The sequence below is a fragment of the Talpa occidentalis genome, unplaced genomic scaffold (assembly GCF_014898055.3).
Source record: "Talpa occidentalis isolate TD23 unplaced genomic scaffold, MPIMG_talOcc4v2.1 talOcc4.4, whole genome shotgun sequence".
Lineage (NCBI taxonomy): Eukaryota > Metazoa > Chordata > Mammalia > Eulipotyphla > Talpidae > Talpa > Talpa occidentalis.
The window spans coordinates 145077347-145104112 of record NW_023604295.1 but is presented as its reverse complement, the minus strand read 5'-3'; the positions used below and the strand labels follow the sequence as shown (position 1 = coordinate 145104112).

At 46.5% G+C, this 26766-nt stretch overlaps 1 protein-coding gene across 10 annotated transcripts in view; it reads right to left on the bottom strand.

The window, feature by feature from the left end:
- Positions 1–4737: 4737 nt before the first annotated feature.
- Positions 4738–26766, bottom strand: part of HMBOX1 (homeobox containing 1) — a 147288-nt gene continuing 125259 nt past the window's right edge. For 2 of the 10 annotated variants that reach the window (XM_037526535.2, XM_054701087.1), the window contains 5 exons: positions 10051–10133; positions 8454–8549; positions 7551–7645; positions 7243–7314; positions 4738–5607 (listed from right to left, as the gene is read on the bottom strand). In XM_037526535.2, coding sequence (XP_037382432.1) covers positions 5470–5607; positions 7243–7314; positions 7551–7645; positions 8454–8549; positions 10051–10133 — 484 coding nt within the window. In that variant the 3' untranslated portion in view covers positions 4738–5469. Of the gene's footprint in view, positions 5608–7209; positions 7315–7550; positions 7646–8453; positions 8550–10050; positions 10134–26766 lie in introns of all 10 variants that reach the window. The other 8 variants (XM_054701088.1, XM_054701089.1, XM_054701095.1 and 5 more) reach the window with 8 other exon arrangements.

The window sequence follows — 26766 nt, the reverse complement described above, 5'->3', positions numbered from 1 at the left end:
CGGGACCTGGCAGCGGGACAGTCGCCTGAGGCCTTGGTGGTGGGAATCCGGCGGCAGTGCGTGCCCCAGGGGAGCAGGTTGAGACTGGATGTGAGGGAGAGGGTTCATGGAATTCAGAAGCCAGATGGGGAGCAGCAGCCAAAGGCTTCCATTCTGAAGCTGAACTAACTGCAGACCCTCCTCTCTCCCTGGGGCGAGGACGCGGACACCATGTCATTACCACGGCTTCCTGGTTGCTGTTCTCAGTGTTCTCGGGAGCATTAGTGCTAAAAGGGAACAGGGAATGGGAGATCTGCCATTTTCAGTCACATAAAGGACAGAAATCCTTTTAATTATGACCATGCCAATCTAGATCTCGCTAAAACAGCTAATTACATGTCAGGAGGACACTCAGTCATTCAGAACAATTGTCATTATATTTTTATATATTCATTCTCTGCCACCCCCCTTGATCACCATGGTTACAATTTGAAAGGACTGAGGCGAACCTTCCTTTGCTCACAGCACACCAGTGTGCACTGGAGAGTTAATTACGGCTGTGTAGAGCCACTTTTATTTAAAAGTGAGAAAAAACGAGAGTGGAGTCAAGGGAGCCGGCACCCCAAGGAGCCTGGTGGGTGAGTCGTGAGTGCTGCCCGTCAGCCCAGCGCCAGGCCCAGCCCCGGGCGCGACACACGCCGCTCAGACTTGGGCCAAGCAGAAGGGGTGTCAGGGCAGGCAGGCGCCGAGGGGGTCCTGCTGCTTGCTGTTGGGGGGCTGGCCAAGGAGCAGGTGGGTGTGAGGCGTGAGGGGTGAACGGTCACACTCAGGTTTGAACGGAACCCAGTGGATTTCATTTTGCTCAAATGTCACAGGAAAAGGGTTGAACAGTCGCCCAGGGCCGCGCACCCCTGTCCTCCCAGGCGCCCCTCCCGCCCCGCCGCCCCGGCTGACGGCAGAGGGCGGGACGTCAGGCCCTCGGGCGCCCCGCGCGCCTCCCCTGCTTCCCGCCCGGCTTTTCTCTCCTCCCGACAAGCGGGAACCGGAGCGACGGAATCTGATTACTCCGACCACTCACTGTGCTCTCGCCGCTGTTCCTCACCCCCAAGAAGGACGGGGGACCCCGCGCGGAACCCGCCCAGTTTCCCCCGCGTCCAGCCGGGCGCAGGGCGAGCGGCGCCTCAGGCCAGGGGGTCCCGGCGCGGCGCCTCGCGCTCCAAGCCAGGCGGACGCCGCGGCCTTTCCACACGGGTCGACAGGGCCGCGCCGGGCGAGGGGCGCTGAGCCCCGACGGGCCCAGACGACCTGTCCCGCCTCCCGCGGCGGCCCCAAAAGACGCGCCGAAAGCCCCGCGCGAGCGAGTCGTCCTGGGAGGCAGCGAGCGGCTGCGGGGAGGCCCCGGGCCGGGCCGTTCACAGTTGCCTCCTGGGGCAGCAGCCCCGGCCGGCGGCCTTGGGTTCCCCGGGCCGGGAGGCGGCGGGAGGTCGGGGCGGCGTTTCCGGGCAGGCGGCTGCGTCTGCGCTCAGTGCGGCCGCGGCCGCCGGTCCTGAGTGAAGAGCCGCGCGGCGGGGCGCACGCGGGGGCCGGTCCGCCCGGCACGACGCCCCCACCCGCGGGGCGCCAGCAGGGGCCGCCCTCGGCGCGCCCGGCCCGGCCTCCGCCTGGGGATCCCGGCAGACCCGGCTCAGGAAAGCGGCCGCGGCCGCTGGTCCCGAGGGCCCCGCGGCGGGCCTGGGCGCGAGGACGGCGCGGACCCCGGGGCGCGTTATTGCGGAAGAATCGCAGGGGCGCGCGGGGAGCCCCTCACGGTCTCTGCACGGAGCAGACACACCGCGGAGGACGAGGACGGCGCGCGGGAAGACGGCTGCGCCCGCCCTCCCCGAGCCGCCGGGCCGAGGACTCGGGGTTCACATTCTCAGGACGGGCCGCGCGGCGCCGCGACGGGAAGGGGACGGGAAGGGAGGACCCCCGGGCGCGGGCAGCGACGGGCTGCGCGGGACGCGGGGTCCAGGCGAGGGGCGCCCGGGCAGAGACGGTCCCAGCAAGGGCGTCGCGCGAGCGCGCAGGCCCGGCCGCGCGGTGACGGGGCTTCCGCCGGCTGCAACCCGAAGGGCCACGCCGGAGGCGCGCGCCCACCGGAGGGCTGCCCCCCGCGGCAGGGGCCCCTCAGGGCTGCTCCCTTTGAGGCAAAACTTCAGGGGGAAGGGAACCCCACCCGGCACCCGCTAGAGGAGAGGGTCACGCCTGTCCGGGACCGCGCGGCCAGGCCTCAGGGAAGGGTGAGAGCGCCGCCCCCCTGCCTTCGGCTGATGGGGGGGTGCCCACGGCAAGGTGCCCCTGAAGGCCGGGTTTTGGGAGAGCTGTTGACCCGCACGACCTCAGAACTCAGTGGAACTCTCTGTGACAGGAAAAGCACAAGAGCTGCCGGCAAGGTTCTCCCACCCCTGCTGTTACTCTTCCTCACCTAGGAAGGTGCAGGCCCCAAAATGCACCTAGGAAGGTGCAGGTCCCTTTGGGACCCCCCAAAAGTACAAGAGTGAGAAAAAAGGACAGACCCACCGAAGAACAGAGAATGGGATTTTGTTTTGAAAGAGCCTGGTGTTTCCCTCCCGCAGCAGAGCAGTGGAAGGCTGCTAGTTTAATGCCACCTGACAGAGCTTTAGAAGAAAATCTCCCATCCAAAGACATCACACATGAGACAGTGGTGACTCCAGGTGCCATCCTAGGAGCTAAGGTGGGCTGTGGGATCAAACCTGGTGCCAACGCCGCCCAAAAGAAAAAAAAAAAAAACAAAACAACAGTAGATTTAAATCTAGGCCCCAAAGAAGTAGATTTTTGTTCTTGGTGAAAAAAAGAAAAGCAAGTTACACGTAAGGCAATGGGTCTACGAGCTGGCCAGCAGTCTTCTCTAATCATGAGACTCGGGGTGAAAGACCCCTCCAGCGGGGCCTACTGAACAGAGCCGGCACCGCCCCGCCGGGCAAGCGGGTTCCCTGCTGTCCCGGGTTGCCAGGTGAGGCCTCCGGCTGCCTTCACCGACACTCACTTTGCTCGATTCTCTGCAGCCTTTTTCCTTCCCGAAAGGTCTTAAAACAATGAAACCTCTTAGCTCTGCCCCGGCAATCATTTCTTTAGAAACCGCAGCTGTCTCAATAGTTTGAGTGTTTCTTTAAAGAGACGAGCACGCACAAACGCCACCAGAGTCCCGCGCTGGAGAAGCTATCAATTATAATAATCTCCTTAACAACAGATCATGGGTGTGGCCTGTCACAGTGTATTTTTTCCTCCTTTTCTTTCCCGTTTGACAGAGAAGAAGCAGACAAAATGCCACGGAAAGGCAAAGACACGACTTTCTTCTAAGCAATTTAAAGGAAAGAAAGAGAACACAACCTCCTAACCGAAATAAAAAGTCAGACACACCAAGGAAGAAGGTGAGCAGGGAGGATCATTCCTGAGAATAACAAATGCTCCTCTTGAATTGCTGTTCAAGTAATACGGTAAATCAGAAGAGGCGCCTCCAACCGACTGGAGTCTCGGAAGCTGGAAGAAGTGCGTGTCCCCCGAAACCCACGGACACGAGCAGGCCCCCCGGTCCCACCCACGCTCCTCGGAGCACAGACCCCCTCAGGTGCCCCACCGCCCGCGGCACCTGCGGCGCGCCAGGGGGGCGGCCGTCGCCGGCGGGTGCCCGCCACGCTCGCCGAGGGGGAGGGACAGGAGCCCGGCCGGCAAGTCTCACGCCAGCGGGTTCAGGTTGAGGACACGGGGGCGGTGGGGAGAGGCGGGGTGAGGAGGTGAGGAAACGGCACCTCACTTCTCTCTCGGATGGTTTCGGGTACGGACACACAGACCAGCCCTGCAGCCAGCCAGCCCCGCCTCCCCTGGAAACACGGCTCGGCCGGGCGCGGGGAGCAGGGCCGGCCGCTGGGCGCACCGGGCGCTGCGTGGAGGCGGCGCGTCCCACTCATGTGGCAGCGCCATTCCATGGGGGGCCAAGAGACCACTTTCATACAAGGCCAGCAGATGTCATTTTTTTTGACGCATGAACAGTTCATCATTTTGCTACTAGATGACAAGGTGATCACAGGGCGACTTTATAACGCAAGTTCACTGTTTGGTATTTTTGAGTTCTCAAAATGAAAAAAAGATTTATCAAATATAAATATCTTTAAAAAGTAACAAAAGTGCTACATATGTGATCAAGGAAAAAAATTCCGTTAGTTACTGCCGCTTAAAGTAGATTAAACTTTACAAATATTACCACATCCATTAGCAATATGGCTTCCAATTATTAAATAAATTGCCTGTAGCAATACAGCTTTTCACACCTCCACGAGGACAGAGCAAAGAGAACACCCGAGCAGTGACATCCCAGCGCATCTGCAGGCCCACCGCGGCGGGGGCACGCATCCCCTGCTTTTCTGCTCCTGTTTAGGCAAGTGTTTGCGTCTGTGATAGTCAGCACAATCCCACCACAACGTCCTCTATCAACCGCTCCTAGTGAGGGGCTTCAGCTACTGGACACAGAGACTGGAAGTTCATTCACGCACTTTTGACCTTATCTCCATCCTTGAAAGACTTTTTGGTAGCAGGGGGAGGGGACACAGACAGGAGGCAAAGCCGCTTCTGGGATGACCTCAGCACTTCCCAGGCAGGCGGGGGCCCGAGGCACGCGCGGCCTGAGCCCTGGACTCAGCGTCCGTCAGACATTCAGCCCGTGCTTTCCCCAGAGCTCGCAAGCTGGGTTTTGTTTGTATTATGACTTTTGTTTCTTGTCTTTTGTTTTAATCATGGTCCCAAAGGCAGAAGGCAGTATTTTATGGACTAGGTCACACAGCTCGTGAGAGGAAAGGATGTCTGTGTCAGGCATGTAACATCAACCCACATCTGAGACCGAGCGTTTCCATGGACATTCTCAGCACAGCACCCAAAGAAGTATAATCTAGCCACGGTGTGACTGATAGGAGGCACGGCTTATTGCAGCTGGAACTCAATCCTTCCCGCGCCGAGGTGGGGTCCTAGTGTTCCTTTTACTCTGCGGACACTCCCCAACGGTCTGTCAATCCTGGGCTGCGCTACCTCAGCTTGCATCCTGTCATTCTTGGGGAAGAACAAGGGGTGCCGACTAGTGTTACAGGAATCTACAGGTACCCAAGGTCTACATGTAGCCTAATATTCGAGAATTGAGGGCTATCTAAATACCTGGGAGCACTTTCTTGGAATGCTAAGACAGAGCAGCAAGATTTTCTAGCCTCGGGGGCTGGGAGAGGGAAGTTTGGTTGGTTGGTTATTATTTACTGGGAATTAATACTGAGAGAGTATATGCAAAGGCTGAGGGCACCATGCCATCTTCACAGAACAAGACCCTAACGGCTAACTGACATACAAGAAACTGCAAGTTATACTGTAAGAACACATGTTAAGGACCGAGGAAAGTCTGCTAAGGTGCTACGTCTACACTAAGTTAACTGCTCGTGTTCACCTCCCTGATCAGTCGTCTTCCAGGGCCTCTGTCTTGATTTCGTTGGCTCCTTGTCGGGCCAATGCCAAGATCGTGTGGTTGACGGCCGCCATTTCCACAGCTAATGAGATGGGGTCCTGGTGGTCACTGTGGCTGGTGCTGTCATCCTGGGTGCGCAGAAGGGAGAAACAAGTGTTATCAGTGCACTGGTAAGACTCGCCGGCTCACAGAAAGGCATGCTGGGGGGCAAGGGAGGCAGAGCATCCATGGGAGGAAGCAGTGGGGCGGGGCTGGGGACAGAGTAGAGGTGAAATGTATTTAAGTAGTCACTGAATGGATACAGGCCCAGAGCGTCCCACTTGACATTTCCATGATTCGGCAAGTAAAAGGCATGAAAAATATTTTGGTTTTTTTTGCTGAGACTTTATCCATTCCATCAGAAAAATTGCTGGTGACGATGATCAAACCTGGATTTTTTAAGGTTTGCCACCAAAAAAATCACTGAGGTCTGCAATAGTGCACTATGAAATTCTGGACTGGTCCTTTTACAAAGAGATGATCAGAATTCAAAAGGCTGCTGTCTACCGAGCTCGGAAAACTAGACAAAATTATCAACATCTTACAGATAAAAATTCTTATTTGTGAAAAAATTAAGCAAAGAAAGTACTTTCAATGACAGCATCAACCCAAATCTGGGCTGTGTGACTGGTGGGAGTGGCTCTGGAACAAAGTGGGGCACTCCCCTGCTGTCAGGCGGGAGGGAGGGGCGCAGGTGTCACACCTAGAGGTGTGAGCTCCCCTGCAGGCACAGCTCCAGGTGTCAAACAATAAAGCTGTGAAGGAAGCTGCGTGTGCTGTGTGCACCGCAGGCACCGAGGACGAGGACTACGGTGTTACAAATAAGGGGTAAGCTTCTCACCTGTCACGTCTTCAGGGGAACTCTGCCTCAAAAATCTTAAAAAAAAAAAAAAAGCTTTGGAAAGGGTAAGTCCCTTTGGGGAAAAGCATGGAATGTGCTGCCCTTGGGGCATCGGGGAAAAAAGATGAAATGATCCATCTACATGGGAGACTGAAAAATAACAGGAATGTTTCCAATTAGAAAGACTTACAGAACATTCTCGAGTGAAATGTGGAGCTCTGGCTCGGAATCCTGGGGGAAGCCCAGGGCAGTGCAGGCATCATTGTTTCAATTCTCATTTTTCACAAACTGTCTTTAAAGAGTTTAAGAAGGGACCAGCACGGAGCTGCTGGTGCTCTTGCAGTGACTGCTCGAGCTGTGAACGGGCTGGACAGTGGTTGGAGAGGAACAGAGGGGGCTGCATTTAAGAGCTGTGGGCAAGGAAAAGGTGTGACTCCACAGGCAAAAGTACATGATTTCCTGCTGGAGTCTTTGCTTCATCGTCTAGTGGAAATGAGTTTTAAACATCCTATAAAAATGTTAATGAACTCTATCAAGACGTGGGGCGAGATATTCCCTGTATTCTTAGTTATTCCATCCAGGGACTACAATTAAATATATTTTCCCCCCAAGCAATGAAGAGGCGGCCGGGGTGAGGCGAGAAGACATGCATTTATGAGCGGATGTGTGTGTCGATGTGCCAGAGACGCTGGAGCACCACTGGCCTGGGCACGAGGGTTCCCGCTGCCCCGCGGCCGCAGCGGGCGCCCTCCCTGCGCACTGCATGGAACACGCCGGGCGCAGACCACAGCTACCCCGTAGCCCCTAGTGTTTCTCCAACAGTGTGTGTGTGGTGAATGGTGTAACTTGCTTGTTTGGATCAGATCCTTCTCTCTTCTTCTACCTTCTCTGCTTCTCTGCCTCCCTCTGAACTTCTTCCCTCCTCCTCCTCCCCATTGCGTACTTGCCAAGTATCCTGTTGTATGACAATAAATCCATGCGGGTGAGTAACGATTTCTCACAAATTCAACAGGACAACTGAATCTTACCACATTCCTTTCACATTACATGAAAATCTAACTAGACACATGAGCAGCGTGGAGGGACATTAGATTGCCTCCTCCCCCGCCCAGGACACGCGCCCACAGAAGTGAGCTGTCACACTGTCCCTCCCGCTCAGCCCCACCCCCCCACGGAGGCTCGGCTGCGCACCTGCTCTGAGTAGTCGTTTCCATCGACGTCATCACTGTTGGAGTGGCCTCCTGGACTCTGTACGTCTATCCCATGACTCTCCAGGATTGCTGCTTCTTCGAAAAAAGCAAATCGATCCCTAAATTATCTGTTACATTGTCATAATGGCTGATACACTGAATTAAACAAAAACCTACATTGCTCTGTATTATGTGCCTCATAAATTGCAGCCGGTAAAATTCAACTGCACCCGGGTCGGGGAGTGGCTTCTACTATCCTGGAGCCCCTCCTGCTGTGCTTGCAGTGGGGTGTGGTTGACTGGCACTTCATAAATACTTACCAACTCGCTAAACAGCCCTGCTGTTTGAGGGCTCTAGAAAGTGTGCGGGAATTGGAATGATGAACAGCAAGTATGCTTATAAATGAAATATAATTTCAGAAGCTCAAAACCAAGCCCCTACCCCAATCACTTCAATTCCCATTTCTTAAATGTTTTTTAAAATCTCTGCTTTTTTGTGTTTCCTGTCTACTAAGACCTTGTCATTCCCTTTCTGTTCATCAGCTGTTTCTTAATATCTAAGTCTTAACCCAGTGATAACGAAGCAGCTTAGGACACCACAGCCCTTTGGAGACCTCACGCACAGCTTAACTATGCACCCACAGGAGTATTGGGTCGGGGCACGTTGAATTTTATATTCTAGAGTATTGCGAACAATGAGTTTCAGAAATAATGATGCCATTAATAGTATACAAATAGTTAAATAATACCGTCTTTGGGTTATTAAAATTATACACACGGGTAGCTCTTATTAGGCATGAAAGTCAGGCCCATTTAGACCGACAGTTCCAAACTGAAGTCCTCTCACACTAAGCATGACAGCTAGAAGCACTTCAGAAGAGAAAGCAGCCTCTCTGATACATTACCGATATTGGCTCTCCTCTTGATCTCCTTCCGCCTGTTAGCAAACCAATTATATACTTTCAGGGAGGTTACTCGTTCCAGATCTGACAGTTTTTTGCCTGTGAATGCATGCAATAAAATTCAGATCATCCGTATCTGAGATTAGTTCTAAGGGCTAATACTTTTCTTTCTTTAATATTTATTGCCAGAATAACCGATCTAGGGGGATTATTTTTTTTTAGCATTAACTAACACTGTACACACAAATTATTACCCAATGAATAAACACAGAAATGAATACACAAACAGCAACTAATAACAGAATATGCTTTCATTCAGAAAGTCACACTACTTAATACTGTATGCAATACTGGCGTTCTTTAGGAGTTTTAATACTTCAGCTGGCTACGGTTCAAAGTTCCATGAGGCTTCATTTAATTAGCATCATTCAAGATGAATATATGATTCTTTATCAAGTTTCCAGACAGCTGAAATTTGTATTTTTAAGGTTACTTGTATTTTGAAGGCCTTCTATTAACCCGTGTCCTGCTGCTTAGTGTTTGGACAGCTCTGGTGACTCGCACTGTAAGTCCGCAGGACTGAGGCTGCACTTTATCTCCTTTGCTCTAACCCTCGACCTCTCATGGCCAGCACCAGCCTTGCCAGCAAGGCCCCCTCTGACCCACTCCTACCCTACCCTGTTCTGTGACTGTGTTCCAGCTGTTAATCGGTAGTGGCTGGAGAAGCAGGTGAGGCCTTGACAACAGAGGGTTAAAGTGTTTTCTGGAGAGAGGGCCAGTTCTTCCACAGCTTTAGGACTGGGGCTTTGGCTTGTGTGAAGTCAGGATTTAGATTTTCCACTTATGTGTTATTGGGGTTGAGTTTATAGGTTCAAAATTTTATAATTCTAGCTTCTAGCAAAGGGAGAACAAATTACTATTTGTCACAAAATATTAATGTGTAAGACAGTTACACTGACTGGCCAAATTGGGACTGACTGGATCATCTTAACTGAGAATGGCTGCTGGTAACAAAAACTGTACAATGTTGAATAATATTTCAGCACATGGAAGAAAAGACATGTTTAAACAGCTCTGTTGACTTGCATTAGGAACAACAGGAGTTCAGGTGAAATCACCCTACTTTTCCCTAACTAAGCAGAAGTCATCCCAATGTGGTAAGGGGATAGACATCATCTCCAACAAATTCTTCCCCCAAACAGGAATACAGAACTTACAACAAGTGTATAAAAACAAACAAACAAACAAACAAACAAAAACCCACCTTTAAATCTTTTTATTAACAAGCTTGCTTAAATATTCCAAACTTTAAAATTATTTTGGAATTGATATATTTATGCTACAGTTTTGGACACAGAAATCTGTACAGCCTTTGAAAAAATAATTTCAAGGTCTCTTATCTTAAGCCAGGTCACTCCCTGGAAACTTTCCCTGATGAGTGATTTGCAGACAGCTACTCCCGCTTTAGAACTGGGGAGCACACAGGGCAGTGACTCCCCGTGGGAGTGCGGTACAAAGTGGGTAAAAGGAGGCTGAGTGTCCTAAATACCGGTCTGGAGCTGAGCGCTCCGCCACAGCAAAGTGCCGGCTGCCGCCTTACCTGGCTTCTGTATGACTGCATTGCAAGCGTTTGCAATTTCTTCTCTCTTTGCTTCATCTGGGTATTGATTCTCATTGAAGTAACTGCAGAGACAACCAAAGTTTGCACTTCAAAAAAATGCTCTCCTTAACTTTTGCCCACTGAAAAATATGCAAATAGGATGCAACAGGAGAGCATCTCTGCCAGGCGCCATACTCCCCTGTGGGTGGGGGACTTGAAATGAAGCTGATGTGACTAAGTAGGTGAGTTTTTAATTTGATATGTAATTTTAGTGACCTGAAGTTTAAGTAGCTACACGTGGTGAGTGGCCTCTGTACCCGCAGCACAGCTGCAGCCTCTGCCGTGCGTCATCAGGAGAGGTCCTGGCAGAGTTACCTGTGATGTGGCTGGCTCGCTGCAGGCAGGGGTCTGCCACTGAGGCAATTATAATAATAATAAGACTTATTTGTGTGTCATATTGTTTATAGTAGCAAAAATTGGAAATTACCCAATTGTCCATCAATGGGAGAATAGCAGAACAAATTCTGGGACATCTATATTTACACCCAGCTATTTAAAAATGACTAGGAATGAAAGTTAGAGTCCTACACGCACTGGCCTGGAGGGATGTTTATGACATACTTCTAAATGAGAAAAACAATCTGCAGAATAACGTGCATGTAAAACTACCATAACAGAATTTAAAAAATTCCTGTCTCGGTGTACATACAATTTTATGGATAAAAGCTGGATGAGTCCTTTTCAGGTTGTAAATATTGATTACTTAATTGAATTGTGGGGTCGCGGTTAGGGGCAGGAGAACAAAACATTTTCTTTTTTTGCCTTTTTTCCATGTTAAAAGAGGACACATTACTTCAGGGTGACAGTACTTAGGTATGCTGACTCCATCCTGAGCATCACCAGATCTGTGACACAAAAAACTGTCAATGCAGTTACTTATTAGTGCTGCTTTTTCTGTCATCTGTGAGTTTAAAAAAACAACTTTGATACTGGAAACTTAAGATCAGGAAATGATCCCTCATGAAGTGCTAGCACTTGCTGCTTCTCCTAGCACCTGCCCCTAGAATGCAGCGCTCCCATCCTCCGCTCCTCTCTGCGCTGGGGAAACGGCATCTACTGGGAAGAAACGTTGGCCTCCAGCCTCCCTGTGCAGCCACAGTGGCCCTCTCCACCTGCTCGTGGCGGGCTCCGCCTGCAGTCTGCCCCGCAGCCCGATGGTCGCCAACCTGTCCTTTCCTCCTGGGGATCACAGGACCCCCAGGCTTGCAGAGCCCCACCCTTCCCGAGGCCACCTGCTTCACGTCCCCCCTTCAGCACCTTATCCCACGTGGGCGTCTGCTCCCTTTTCCTAGGGTTCCAGTGTTCAGACTGAGGACTTTTCCAGAACTGCTCCACTTCCACTTTACTATTGGCCTTTCTCTTCCCTCCACTTACTCTTTTCTTCCCTCCACTTCGGCCATTTACTCAGGCAAAGACACTTGAGGTTAGTGTCATGAACCAAGTAACACTGGCATCACCAGGAGCCATTCAAAAGGCAAAATTCCAGGCCCACCACAGACTAAATCAGAATCTGAATTTTAACAAGATCTCTGGATGGTCTGAAAATACATCAGCTTTTGAGAAGCACTGGATTCGTTCACTCATTAAGAATTCAACAACAGGGCCTCCCCGGTGGCGCAGCGGGTTGAGCTTCAGTGCTGTGAAGCTGTCCGCAGCCTCTGCAGCGCGGGTTCAATTCCCGGCCGGCCAGGGAGAAACCCACATGGCGCGATAGACCTCTCCTGTCTCGCCTGCTGCTCCCCTTAGAAGCGTCTTCAGTCTGTCTGCCTGTTCTACTCCCCGTTCTGTCTCTGGTGAATTCTCTCACCTTGCCCCGCCTCTGACCTGTACCCTGGTTCTTGTATAAATAATAAATCTTTAAAAAAAAAAAAAGAATTCAACAACAAAGACAACAAAAACAGACAGGAACTGATGGATGAGTGGCTGAGGAAGAGAACCTGGCAGTTTCTGGCTTCAGGGCACTTATGACCTCCAGCAGGAGTTTAGGGTCTGCTGGAGACACCCACAAGCCTGCGCACCTGTGAAGCGCCCCAGGAGGTGTGCACAGAGACAGGGGTGTGGCTGAGGCTGCACCTCCATGGGAGCTAGATTGCCAAGATGGCAGCAGACTGCCTGGCAGGGGAGAGCACGGGCAATTCACACCAGGGAGTGACAGGCGCAGAGACAGAGGCAGATGAAAGCCTCGAGGATTCTGGGCACAGAGAAGAGTGCAGCATGGTTGGCACATGAGGTTCACAAGAAGATATGAGGAGCTACTAGCCTGGGAAGGCAGGTTGGGGCCAACAGTGGTGAGACTTGTCTGCTTACTAGGCAGCAGCAATGACCTCACCTTCATAGAGGTTGTCAAGCCACAAAAAGAGCACGTCTTCGATCACCTCCGTGATCTCAAATTCTGAAATTCCCTCATCAACTTTCTACTCCTCCTCTTCAAAGTAATTTGTTCTTCACCTTCTTTATAACCTCGAATCCTTTTCAACCCTCCCCACCACAACTTTAAAAAATTTGCTCACTGACTACTCTTCTCTTGGCCTCACCTCATTTCTCAGCCTGAACTCCAAGGCGATCCCAAGTAACAATGCCCCTTTCAAGGCACTTCGACTGTTTAGCTTGTCTGTCTCTCCACCACACCTGCCCACTCCATCTCCGACCCTGCAGAAAGCACCTTCTGCCTATTTTCTTCTACTACAGAGACCAAGTGCTCACGGTCGGTCATAAAATAGGGCCAGGTGGCTTTATAATCTGTGCTTTCCAGGCTTGCCTGGCCCCTGGTTGCTGATATCCCCGGTACTCCATCCTTCCTGCCCACGTACCTGCAGCCCCTGCTGTCATCCTATCTACAGGTGACCTTGTCTCCTTTTATTAAGTTGGAGGTTATTTAATATGTTGGCATAATTTGTTTAGCTTTTCAACGTCTAAACTACTGCTTTATCATTCATCCATTTAGATATCTCACGGGAGAGGAAGATCAATCTACTGCATCGTGTCTTTGATTCCATCACCCCATCTTTCACTTTCTTCCTCCCTTCCTTTTACACGCCATCTTTCCCCTGTACCTATGAATTACTCTATTTCACTATTTTTTGTGATAAACATTTCTTCATTATTATAATCTCTAGGTCAGGATACATCTCAAAATTCATGGTGTCTGAAAATTAAATGATGATGTTCCTATCCCCACTGGTACATGACACAAAGATGTGTCTTAAAATCAGGCCTGAGATGTGACGGAATATGGTAGCTGCTAAGACTTACGTACACTTTCAGCGACAGCTCCATGGCCACTACACTTCACTGTGCAACTCTTCTTCCAAATTACTGCAAAGCCTGTGACAGTAATTTTTTACCGCAATGTTTTAATATTCCTAATGCAGATCTCTGTCATGTCACTGTCTTATCCAAAAAATGTTCAAGTTTGTTCTAGAGGAGTTCACACATCTTACCCAAACTACATTTGTCCTTTATCTATTGCTCCTCCCACCTATGCATGCTGCAGCCCAGGAAAGTGGGGTGACCTTGGAGTCACCCTGTATACTCCTGAGTGTCTGGCCAACACATCTGCTTTGCCTTCTCCACCAAGAGCCTGTCTTTCAGGATAGAGCTCAGAGATCTTGTTAGCCAGCTGAAGGTGAGATTGTCCTGCTGGGAACGCACAATACTTCCCTGCAGTTACTTTAAACACAGACGAAGAAGGTCAGAGTAGAAATACTAGTAACTGTTAAAATCAGAAGCTCAAGAATATAAATTTCATTCAGAAGTTATAAATCTTAAGCCTAACAATCCTTTCTTCCTGTTAAAGACTGAATATTTTTATAATTAAATGTATGCCTAATGAAAATATTTTCATTAAAATGTGCTACTACACCTAAGATCTGTATACTGCCCCACTTTTCTCTTTTTATCTTTGTTTCAATGCTGGAAAATAGCAATTCAAGACAGATTATATAATCTACACTGACCCCAAGTTTAAGATACTTCATGGTAAATATATAAGTTAAAAAGGTTATAAATAAAAATTTTCAAGGCAAAGCTCTCTTAAAGCTTTTTTCAGGGGCCTGGGGGACACAATTTTGCTAAAAAGTGGAAGAGTTTGTAGGCAAGACAAAGGTAGGGGGTTTGCGGAAATGAAGTACCCAATAGGGCTATGTTGTGAGTGAAGCGCTAAACTTGAGGAGATGTAAGTTCAAAACATGGGCCCTAACCTTAAGAACACATTTCAGTTTAGGAAGATGAAAAAGGAAGGCATCACAGTTCCATAATTGTGACAAATCAGAACGCCCCATGCTGCTAAGTATATATGACATGCTGCATGATTCCAGGGTCACGACGTCCCTAGGACTAAGGGGACCTGGGGAAGCTCTCAGGACCCGGCAAGTCTCAGGGTGGAAAGGGCAACGCTCGTGGTAAACACAAAGACACAAAGGCGCAGCCCTGACATGCGCTTGGAAGGCAGAAGGCAACTAGTCCTGCAGCGTGGCTCGACTCTCGGGACGGGGACCCACACGACACGTCCTGGTTTGCCTGGGAGAGTGCTGTTACCTTGGATTATTAACAGATCCCCTTCTGGCTTCCCAAACATCCCCTTTTAGAAAATAAATTATATGGTCAAGCGAGCACCTCATTATATTATTGATGTATTGATGAATTTAATGTCAACTAAAATCCCCCAAGTCTTTTGCATGTGGTCTGTGAAAAATATGGTAATTGCTCAGGAGAAAGCGAAGCATCAAAAATGACAACTACAGTCTTCACTTCGTGAATCACACCGGGAGCTACACAAGCCCGAGGGACCAGTTGGGGTCACACCAGACGTTTAGCGAGTAACTGATCAATGAAGGTTGAACAAATGAAAATATGAAGGGTAATGAGTAAAAGAAGGAGATAAATGTTAAAAACACAGAAAGCAGAGGGGTCAGTGAATCCTTTTTGCAAAGTTAAGAAGCTCTTCAGGAGCATGACGGCGGGACTTGCCCCTGCCACTGCCTTCTCCGGGCACACGCAGGGTTCAGACCAAGACAGAGCTGAATGCAATACATGGTATAGTGTCCAATGATGAGTAACCAAAGGGGTATACATACATGTGTATGATCATTGACATTGGGATACAGGTCTAATAACTTTGATTTGGGGCATAATTAATCATTTATTAAGCCACCCAAAAATGTTTATGATAAAGTTCTATCAACAGTTTGGCTCAATGTGGCAAAGATGAACCAGACAAGCTTCCAGGTAAGGCCACGGGGGCACACAGCACACGATGAAACGCATGTACAGCGCTGTGAATGGGCGAGCTGGTGGGGTGAACAGTGCTGTGGGGGCAGGAGAAAGAGACATTTGTGCAGGGTCATGAAGCAGCAGCAAGAGTGTCCAGATCAGGGCAGAAGGGTGAAGTGGAGGTGCGGGGCGTGGAAGCTCCCGGGGTAAAGGATGTACTGACAGGTTTTAAATGTTTTGAGAAGAAGAAGGAGTTTGATGTGGCTGGAATACACGACACCTGAGGTGGGATAACTGGGACTCCAACTGAAGAAAAATGTTGGTCCACATTTAAAGGGTACAAAGAGTTTGAAGCTGACACATTAGGCAGCTGAGAAGGAAGGTTTTAAAGCAAGGCTTAAATCAAACTTATTTTTGTGGGGCAATCTCTGGTGACTCTAAAGGCAGAAGCCAGGCAGCTGTGGCACTTGCAGAAACCGAATCTCCGGTTGGCTGGGAAATGGAAAAGGAAGGTGAGACACAGGAGGAGTTTTGGGATGGTAATAAGACTCCAGTGCAGTCTCACCTGCTGGCTGTCAGCGCACACACCTTCAGACCTCTTAACCTTTACATGATGCTGAAGTAGTAGCTGTTGCCACCATGACCAGGAGGATAAACTATAGAATCTGGCTCTAGAATTACAAGGGGCATATTTCTAAACTAGAACCTTAGGGTTCAAAACACACTTCTGTCTCGTATAAGAATGTTTATATCCTTAGACTTTTTGAAGACAAAAAGGGGAAAAAAATGTAAACAGAAGTGTATAGGTAGCAATAAAAAAAAAAGGTAAAATAAATCCAAAGTGCATTACACTTGTAGAGAAAGGACACTGTCAGCTGAGTAATCAGTGAGTATCTTCACAGGGAGAAACCAAATGATCGTTTTGCCAGACAATGACAGCAAAGAATTAAAATGAAAAGTGGCAAAATAATTTACATGAGATGAGAAGCCATAAGCTCGTGGAAATGTCCTTGAAGCACTTTCATTTCAATAACACTGAAGTCTATAAAAATTGCGGGCAGAAAATTCTTCCTTTGGTGTCTTGGTGAGCACATGGAAAAGACAGGGCCTGGCTCTCTACGCCAGTGGCAACGCCATGCAAGTGAACGTCCCTCTGCACCTCTATGTGAACTACCTTTGCTGAAGAGATTTAAACTTCCTCACTTATTCCAAGTAAGGCTTCAGGACTGTCAGACCCTGTCCAATACCTAGACTCCAGTGCGCATTTCTCATCACTGTGTGAAACTGCTGGCAGTGGACAGGAAAGAGCATAACGTGAAACGCAAAGACTTGGTTCCTAATTGTCTGGTTTCCTCTTTGACAGCATCTGTGTGTTAAATCATCTTCAGCAACAAACCAACCAATTTGTTTGTTTGCAAAATGAAAGAAATGGGGAAACCTTCTCTATGTAAAGCAACTCTCTCTTCTGAATCCAAAAAAGCCTAAGGAACGCCACCCGTTCACAGACACACTGGGTTAGTTACAGCCTGTATTTCCCGCAAAGACATCAAAGTCCCTCTGACACCAATCATACCTTAAAAATACCTCTGAGAAACAAGCAGTAGCAGAAAGAAAGGGGGTGGAGCTAGACGTCAGCTATGCAGATGGTTCTTCCTCATTTAATGTGGACGTGAGGACAGTTAGAAACCTTGATTTACTGATCAGCCTCCTCATTTGACAAAAGGGGACAAGAACGAGGTCCCCACGGTGACAGAGCTGGCAGGGTCAGAGCCAAGCCTTTTGCCTTCAAGCCTTTCCACCACTGCTTACCAAGGAGGCTGCTGGCTGCAGTGGTGTGAACAGCATCCTCTGAAAATTCATGCCTACCCAGAACCTTAGAATGTGATCTTATTTGGAAATAGGGTCTTCGCAGATGTTTGTGGTAAGGCTCAAGATGAGGTCACACTGGGTCCCAAACCCAACACGAGTGTCCTTACAGAGACAGGAAAGAATCAATGGCACAGAGAAGACCACGGTGTGCAGGTGGAAGTAGATACTGGAGAGATGCACCTGCCAAGTCCAGGAATACACTGTCAGGAGCTAACGGGGAGGGGGTGCAGGAGGGCTTCTCCCTAGGAGCCTCCAGAGGGGACCAGTTCTGCTGACTTTTCTTGATTCCAGATTCTGGCCTCCAAAGCTGTAAGCTGCCCAATTTGTGGAGATGTGTTATGGCAGCCCTAGGAAATGAATACACTGGGTAAACAATACAAAAAGGATAAGATGATCTTTAAGATAATGTGATTCAGCTATCATTGCTTGATGGACTTTTTTTCACTAGAGAAATCCACCTGGCAGGCCCATTAGACTAAGCAGCTATTTCTGTACACAGCCTGCCATCTGAATAGGGATTCCCTTCTCTAGTCTGGCCAAATACTAAAAATTTCTAACTTCAATCCTTTTTTCTACCATAACGTAAGTTGAATGGCTACTTTTTTTTTTTTTTTGAGGCTTAACATCATCCTTCACTCAAACAATTCTCATAAGTTCCCACTTCTAAGATTTATGACATTTCTTGCTTGTCTACTTAGTAGCAAATGGAGCTAAGATATGGCCCTATTTACCTGTATTTTCAGCAACTAGGGCAGTGTTGATTTTTAAAAGTTTTGGGACACTGGGTACAGATGTTTGTAACACTAGAACAGATAGTTCTGTAATAAACAAAGATTATTGCTATTTTAAAAAAATCTGCTGAGATAGAGAATGAAACAGATAGTAAAATGTTGATGGCAGAATCTAGGCAGCTGGCATTTCAACTTAGCACTGTGTCTGAAATTTTTCACAATAAAATACTGGAGAAGTAGCAACTGGTTTAACAATAATAAAATGATGACATGTTAGTAACACCCTCATTAAATCAGAAACAAGGCAACAGAGCCCACTATCTCTGAGACATTTTTTTCTATACTATAGTTTAACATTGTTCTCAAAGTCCCAGTTAGTACAAGGTACTGTACTGAAGATCAAGAGAGAGAGAAACTGAAAATGTCTCAGAAATAATCAGATTGTTGAGTACTAAACACAAATAAAAATATCAAGACTTTCCTGTGTATCAGTAATAACTAATTTGATAGGTTAATGGAAAGGCATCTATAAACCAAAGTAAGAAACATTTACATTTAAAATAAAAACACCTAGCCAAAAAAAAATAGAAGCCTAACTCTATAGAAATACAAAAAAACTAAAAAAATTTACCCACTTTACTGATTAATATTTATAAGAAAAGACTTAGGAAAGGGGAAGCATATAACACATTTCTTGATTAAAAAATGAATATGGCAATGTCATGTCTTCTCAAATGAATTTTTTAGGTTTAATGTACTTCAATCAGAATATACATTCCTTAATAGAAGTGGTATGGGGCAATGTGATTTTAATGTTCATAAAAATGGTTAACATTTTGAAAATAAATAGTAATGAATGGGCCCTATCTTGTCAAATATTATGAAATTATAAACTATAATAAAAACTGTGGCTCAAAAATTGATGAGCTCAATAGAACCAATAAAAATAGGCATGCATAAAATTAAGACTCTTAAATCTAAAAAAGAAGGGTAAATTGACTATCTAGAAATGAAGGCCAAATGAAATCCTCACCCTATGAACCCTATACGTAGGGTTAAATGTAAAAGTGAAATCCTTAGAAAAAGAAACTAGAAGAAAACATGAAATCAGGGCATGTACGGTGAAGGCAGTCATCCAAGAACACAGCACTGTATTTATCTACACTTGAATTAAAAAAATAAACTAAATATACAACAGAAAGGGTCAATAATCTCTATTAAGAGTTGACACAGACATCAGTAAGAACATGAATGCACAACAGAAAGATAGGTAAAGGACACCAGAAGAGAAATTATTAATAAACATGTAAAAATGCTGTTTTACTAGTTATCAGAGAAGTTTAAACGTAGGCCAAAAAACTGAAATAACACTGCTTGTACCTATCACATAAGCAAAATAGCTGATTTTCACTTGCCAAAAAAATGGCTACAATACCCACATGGACAAAGCCAACTTTCTGGAGGGAGATGGTAGTAACATGGCCAAATATATTGCTAGTCTTAAAACAATACTTTGTACCTACTGATACAAAGTATTCATGTTAGCAGTATTAATAGGGGAAAACTGGGAAGAATTTAAATGTCTAACAAAGCAATAATGGTTAAATAATTTATGGTATAGCTATTTGAAGACTCATTAAAAAAATCACATTTTCAAACAGTACTTAATGACAGGGGAAAATGTCAGTGAAAAAGGATAATAATAATCACATAAAGTATTCTAATTATGCTAAAACAGTTTATGAATGGAAATATTATTTTTCTTTATATACTATATTTCTATATAGCTTATAATGTTGCTATTAGTTTGTTTTAAGATTTTTTTATGCATATAAGAACTGGGGTATGGGCCAGAGGTGCGGTGGGGGGTGTGTGAGAAGATCCATCAGAGACAGAGTGTGACTGAAATACACTGCTGAGGGGAGCAGGCAGAGTTCTGCTGTGCAGTGTGGGTCAGCTCCCTGGCTGGGATCGAACTCGTGCTGCAGTGGCTGCAGATAGCTTCACAGTGCTGCAACTTAACCCCTTGCGCTACCAGGGAGGCCCTACTATTAGTTTTCTAATAAATGTCACTCAAAATAAAAACTTGTGTTTCAAAAAACCTCTGATGGCTGATTGCATTTATAGCTTTTTCAAAATACTGTTGGCCCTTAAGCAACACATTTAGGTGTTTCAGCCCCTTACCCTTCCAGTTCCTCCCCCCACCCCCAATCCAGTGCAAATTCAGACAGTGACTTAGAGTCACTCCTTGGTATCTGTGGATTCCACGCGAGAATGGGATTCTACCAACTGACATGCGGGGTAAATAAATCCATGAATGCCCAATCCTTGGATAGGAAAAAACACACATATAAGTGGCTACAGAGTTTAAACAGGTGTTGTTCAAGGGTCAACTGCACTTCCTCTTTTACCATCCCTGAATCTGTCTACAAATTGGGAACACGATCAGTTATGAAGTTAGGATATATAGTTAGTACATATAGTTGTAAAACGAGTGTTTGTTTGACAACCTCAGGAAACAGAGTAATTAGTTATAGCATAATTTAAAAATGGATTTAGTTATTAAAGGCCATGTTTTCATAGAGCATAAGATGGTATTAAATATAACATTATCTGTCTGGTATACTAGTACACACTTTTGTTTAAAAACATGTAAGACAGAGAAATGGTAAAAAAATATACCAAAACATTAATGACTGTCTCTAGATAGGTAGTATCAGAGGTATTGTAATTTTCATCTTTACATTTTCTTGCATTTTCTCCCAGATTTCACAGAGTAAGCCATGTGCTGATTCTGGATTTTTTAAAAAAAATCATTACTTGAAAATAAAGTTTGTGGTCTCAATGCATGAGCAAAACAGAATTGCATAAAATGGTTTATAAATAATAAATTTTCTTAGTTTATCTTAATGTGTTTTGGCAATAAGCAAACTTACACTTAAAAGTTTGTTATTGTAGGGCCTACCTGGTGGCGCAAGGGGTTAAGCACTGCACTATGACGGAATCCACAGCCTCTGCAGCATGAGTTCGATCCCTGGCCGGCCAGGGAACAGCCCACATGGCGCAGCAGACCTCTCCTGTCTTGCCTGCTGCTCCCCTCAGCAGTGTATTTCAGTCAATCCACCTATTCTGTTCCCCACTCTGTCTCTGGTGAATCCTCTTACCCTCCCACGCCTCTGGCCTGTACCCCAGCTCTTGTATGCATAAATAAATAAATATTTAAAAATAAATAAAAGTTTGTTTTGTAAACACACTGTAGTATAACAAATAAAAGATGTTCTATAATAATGTATTTTTTATAAATATGAGTTTATGTTTAATTCTACAGAAAATAAAATAATGGCTCTCTAATTCAGTCTTTTAGTAGATGTCACTATAAGAAAAGCTAAAATATAAATGAGTTCTATTAGAGAAGAAGCTGTGTATTTTCATGGCTTTGCAGCTTAAAGTTCTAGAATAAAAAAGCCTGGGAAAAGGGAAATTTTTAAGTGGGATAATTAGTATTGGCCTGTTAACAGATTAAAAGATTCAGATATAAGTAGTTGACTTTTGGAATTCTAATTCATAAATGCAAAGGAATCCCATAACCTAGCTCATTCAAATGAGTTTAGAGATACCACAGTTAGACCCTCACAAAGAATCACAGAATATTTAGCTGGAAGGAGACATTACTGGGTCAGTCTCTTTATTTTACAGATGAGGACACGGACTTTACAGATGAGAAACCAGAGAAGAGAACTGACTTGCTCAAGGTCACACGATCCCGTCAGGTTTCCTGACTCATTTCACTGGCTTCGTGGCCTCCTAGGAAGGAAGGGTCATTATTCAGCTAGGACACAGGATTGTTTCAAATTTCTCTTAAGATACAAATCCCTATAGCAATGAATCATCTTAATCAAGCTCCAGTAAACTTCATAAGAGTTCCCAGAAGCAAAGATGTCACAGCACTGTTAAAAAAAAAAACAAAAAACAAAACCCAATGACAGCCCCAGGACGACAGCCCCAGGACCACAGCTGCGTCTCACCTAAGGGGGAGGAAACCCAACTGCTCTGGAAACAGCCATAATTCTGACCGACCTTTTTTACCCCGGGCAGAGATGAAGTAAAGCCCGCGTGTCTCTCCTGACACACACCAGCACACGAGACGCCCATGCACGCAGGCGCCTATCCATTCTCCGGGTCAGCAGCTCCTTAGACATCAGCACAAGAGCGTTTTCCTCTCACGGTCCCTCATGGCAGAGGTCTCTGTTTAAGCACTTAGTCACGCCATCCTTGCTGCTTGAGGAACAGAGTCCCAGGCTAACGCTGAGTAGTGAACACACTGAAAATTTTTCTGGGGCCCCGTCTCCTGGCCTAGCAGGCAGAGTGCAAAGAAAGCCATCTTCACGGGCTCCATCCCGGGGGCAGGGATCTGCTGCCCGACGGGAACTCAGTCCTCAGATTAAAAAAAAAAAGGTACAGTGGTCCCCGCCTTCACATCTCTCTACAGTGCGTTCATCAGCAAAGGCAAAATTAAGCCCACACTGCCTTCCTCTAGCACCAGCCTGTCTTTAGGTCAGGACAACTCAGAACCGGAAGCCTCTCCTATCAGCAGCAACTACCTCCGTGGTGCCAGCAATCCACCATCCCAGCTGAGTAAACTCAACTCAACTTGCGATTCCCAACAGCTCTCACAGGAAAGTCTGCAGAGCGCGTCCCAGGCTGGAATCTTCGATCTAAGAAACACTCTGTCTAAGTATCACTGAACTAACACTGTCCAACTACATGTTCTTTTCAAGGAAAAGAACGTAGCGCCGAGTGAGTGCTTAGCTTTTTTTTTTTTATTTAAAGATCTATTTATTTATTTATTTATTTATTTATTTATTTATTTATTTTATTTATTTATTTACACAAGCACTGGGTACAGTCAGAAGCGCGGGAGGGTGAGAGAATTCACCAGAGCCAGAGCGGGGAGCAGAACAGGCAGACTGATGAAGTGCACTGCTGAGGGGAGCAGCGGGTGCGGCAGGAGAGGTCTGCGTGCCATGTGGGACCCTCCTCCGGTGACTGGGGATGGAACCGGCGCTGCAGAGGCTGCAGGCAGCTTCGCAGCCCAGTGCTCAACCGCTGCGCCACCACATGAGGCCCTGAGTGCTTAGCTTTATCCCGCCGCCCGGAACGCAGCATCTCCACAGTGGAGACTGGTGCGGGCCGTATTCCTGGGGGCCCCAGAGGCAAGTATGCTTCACCTCCCCGTCCTAAGTCTCCCTCTGAACACCGTGACAAGGAGAGTGGTGACAATTTTCTGGGACTCGTCAGGCAAAAAGAGTAAAACTGACAAATTTTCACTACCTTAAAGGACAACAACTGGAAAACGGTATTTTTCTTGAAACATGTCTCTTGACTGAATACCACTGAGTTCATCTTAGGAAGAAAAAGAACTCGCACGAGAGGGTGCTGTCTAGGTTTGATGGTCCATGGACACCTTAGCTTCCTAATGACACGACCGAGTGCGGGTGATGACGGAAACACAGGAAGCCTGACCTCGGGCCTCCCTATCAAGCCCGGGGCTCGGGGCGCCCCTTGCTGCATCTGTTCGCCTCCGGCTGGGGAGCAGCTGTGTCTTCCTCACATGCTCTGTTAGCCTTGGCTGGTAGAAATCAGGTTTACAGACAGATCTGAAAGGTGATCTGGAATTAAGTTTTCTCCACTTAGTGTACAAATCTTCACAGGGCACGGAGTCTATTCTTAAAAATAAAGTGCTGAACCTGCCACTTACGGCTCTGATACTAGCGACCGAACGTCTCCTACAGTGGGGAGACCACCGAGGCCAGGCCAGTCCACTGCCTCCTGCACGGTTTTTCCTAAGGTCAACATGGTGCTTCTGCAGTGACTCCCCCTGCAACTGACATGAGAACTGTTTCTCTCAGGGGCAGGGCTCAACAAGCACCCCAAGCAGAGACAGCACAGACAGGCACTCCATCTGCTTCCCCCCACACAGACCCGCAGGCAGAGGGAGGAACACGACACCAAGTAGCCTGGGGACTTACCACTGTCTCTTAAACCTAGATTTTTACCTCTTGTTCTTGGGTCTGCTGCTGTTTTTAGCAGGAGTCAATCAAACTAAGAGAATACAAATGATCCTTTAATTGCTTTTTAAAAAGTCAAATTCTGGTAACACTTGACAAAAAACATGTACTTACATTATTAATATTGTCAGAGCTTGAAAGGTTATTGGTACACAGACTTGACTTCTTCACGGTGGTACTTCACTGCAAATCTGGGGCACAGTCATGTTCTAAGGAAGGTATTTTAATGACAAACTGAGGCTTTCTATTCCCAGGAAGATGATAATTACATGCTAGTCTGAACGGTTAGTATGTCTTTTAGTGGATGACATGTCTAAGTAGGAATCAACAAAACAGACCATCTGGATGAGGCATGATCATGACTAGGACTTCTATGGTACATAGGTTTTCAAAGTATAAAGAACTTTAAAAAAAAAAAAAAAAAAGATTTATTTATTTATTTATGCAAGCACTGGGTACAGTCAGAAGCGCGGGAGGGTGAAAGAATCCACCAGAGCCAGAGCAGGGAGCAGAGCAGGCAGAAGGACCGAAGCACACTGCTGAGGGGAGCAGCGGGCGGCAGGAGAGGTCTGCGTGCCATGCGGGACCCTCCTCCGGTGGCCGGGGAGCAGCCGGGGATCGAACCGGCGCTGCAGAGGCTACGGGCAGCTTTGCAACCCAGCACTCAACTGCTGCGCCACCGGGGAGGCCCTAAAGAACTTTTTTAGATGGACATTATTACAGTTCACTGAAGTTTTCTCAAAGGCAACTAAGACAAAAAGTAGGATATTCACTAACAAGTTCATATTCTGCCCATTCAAGATCTTCAAATATCAAACACATGTAGACCCAGACCCACTGTGACTGCCCAGTCTATAAACAGTGGTTTCCAGGGCACTACTGAAGAGCCAGGACCACCTCTGTCTTGCCAAATGCTGTAGCCTCTAGTGTCTCTCACAGTCATTGGCACAAAGGAGAAAACCAATAAATATTTGTTGAGTTTAACTCAATAATAAATAACTCAAACAATAAAAAACTGTTGAGTTTAAGAAAGAAAAGGCCCACTGGTTTTCTGTGAAGATTTTAATCCATAGGGGGTTTCTGTGAGGACTATCCTTTGCAATATGATGCTTATAATTCTGCTGCTGAGATGACTCATATCTTTATCGGTGACTCATTATATACGAATATTTATCAAATGCTACTTCATTTCTTTGCAAACTGTGGCCACAGAACAGTATGAGGAACACGGGGTCATTTGTTTTGTTTAATTGGCTCAGGGACTAGAGAAATGAGAAGCCTGTTGTTTATACAAAATGAAATTGCTGGTAAATCTATAAAAGAGGTTGGCGAGAATTTTTAATCTGTCTTAAAAACAATGTCATAATTTCTCTTTTGGCTATTTCTGTTTGACCAAAAAGGAACCAGGAAGTATTATTTGCCAATTTTAAAATGCATTTAAGGGCAGTTCATCTTCTTACTGGCTATGAGAAATGGATTGGGATAACTTTACCTGTCAATAAGTGGGAAAGTTTTGTTGTTTTTTCCTCAAATAGTCTAATGGATTGAAATGAGGTCATGTCCAGGCTCCTGCAGTCTTAAACAAATGTTGAGAACTTCCTTCTATTTGCAGACACAGGAGGTATAGTTCATTATGTCCTACCCAAGTCATTCCATAAGGAATATGAAAGAGGATGAACTCTTTTAAAATTCAACTTTAAGCATCCATTAATTCCAAAATTTATAGCATATTTTTGCAACATTTTTATCCTAGATGAGCAATGACATCAGAAGACAGGGAAAGGAAGACTGGCTTGCCAGGGCAGCCACCGCGAGACTACCAAAGGGAGAATAAAAGAATGTATTTTAAGTCTTATTCATTGTGGGTCAGAAAAAACAGTAGATTTGAAAGGCCTTGGATCTATTCCCACAGAGTGTTGCCTTTTGTGGGAGGGGGTGGAAGGTAGGGGGTAACAGTACCATGGTCATGCTAAGGAAAAACTACATTGAAGCATTTGATAGTCCTTTCTCCTTGGTTTTAAACTCATTTTAAATGGATTACTACTTTAAAATGTTAAATAATAGTTATCACTGAATTGACCTGAAGGCCTTACAACTTTAACAAAAGTAGAAAACACTGTAATTATTCTACTTCCTACCCCAAGTTCAGTATGTCTGGCAAAGGAGACAGGGACTTGCATTTTTCTAATTCCGTTACAGCTGTAGGTCTTCTCAGGTATTCCGTGCAAGCAATGTCAGCCGACGGCAGCCTACGCACAGCACTCTGCTACCCTATGGGCCGCATACCAGACATGACCCCTCGTTGACAGGAAGACATAAACAACCCCGCTAAAATGCCAGGGAACACTTACGTAACAGGTGCTGACACAACTGACTCTGGCAAAGACAGAGCTCAAGTTTTCTTCCTAATAAAGCACCGATGTGACACACAGTAGGAAAATTAATCCCCAGAATGTTTCACAGATAGTAACATAAAATTCACCCTACCCCCAAAATAATTTCAAGTCACTGCCATAAAAGAACTATTATCTCTGCTTAGCAGACAAGAGGAAGCCAGTGGCAACAACCTGGAAAAAGATGAAGTTTTCTGTCACTTATGAGAAGAACTATACCCGGGCATAGCTGTAAATACAAATGCTTTGAGAAAGACAGATGTTGTGACGGTGGCAACACAAGGGTCTTCCACAATCCAGGTGCAACCTCCTCGCCCAGCCCGCACGTCCTGCCAGAGTTCCTAATTTTTCATGCCCCTGTGCTGCCCTGCCCAGAATGCGTGC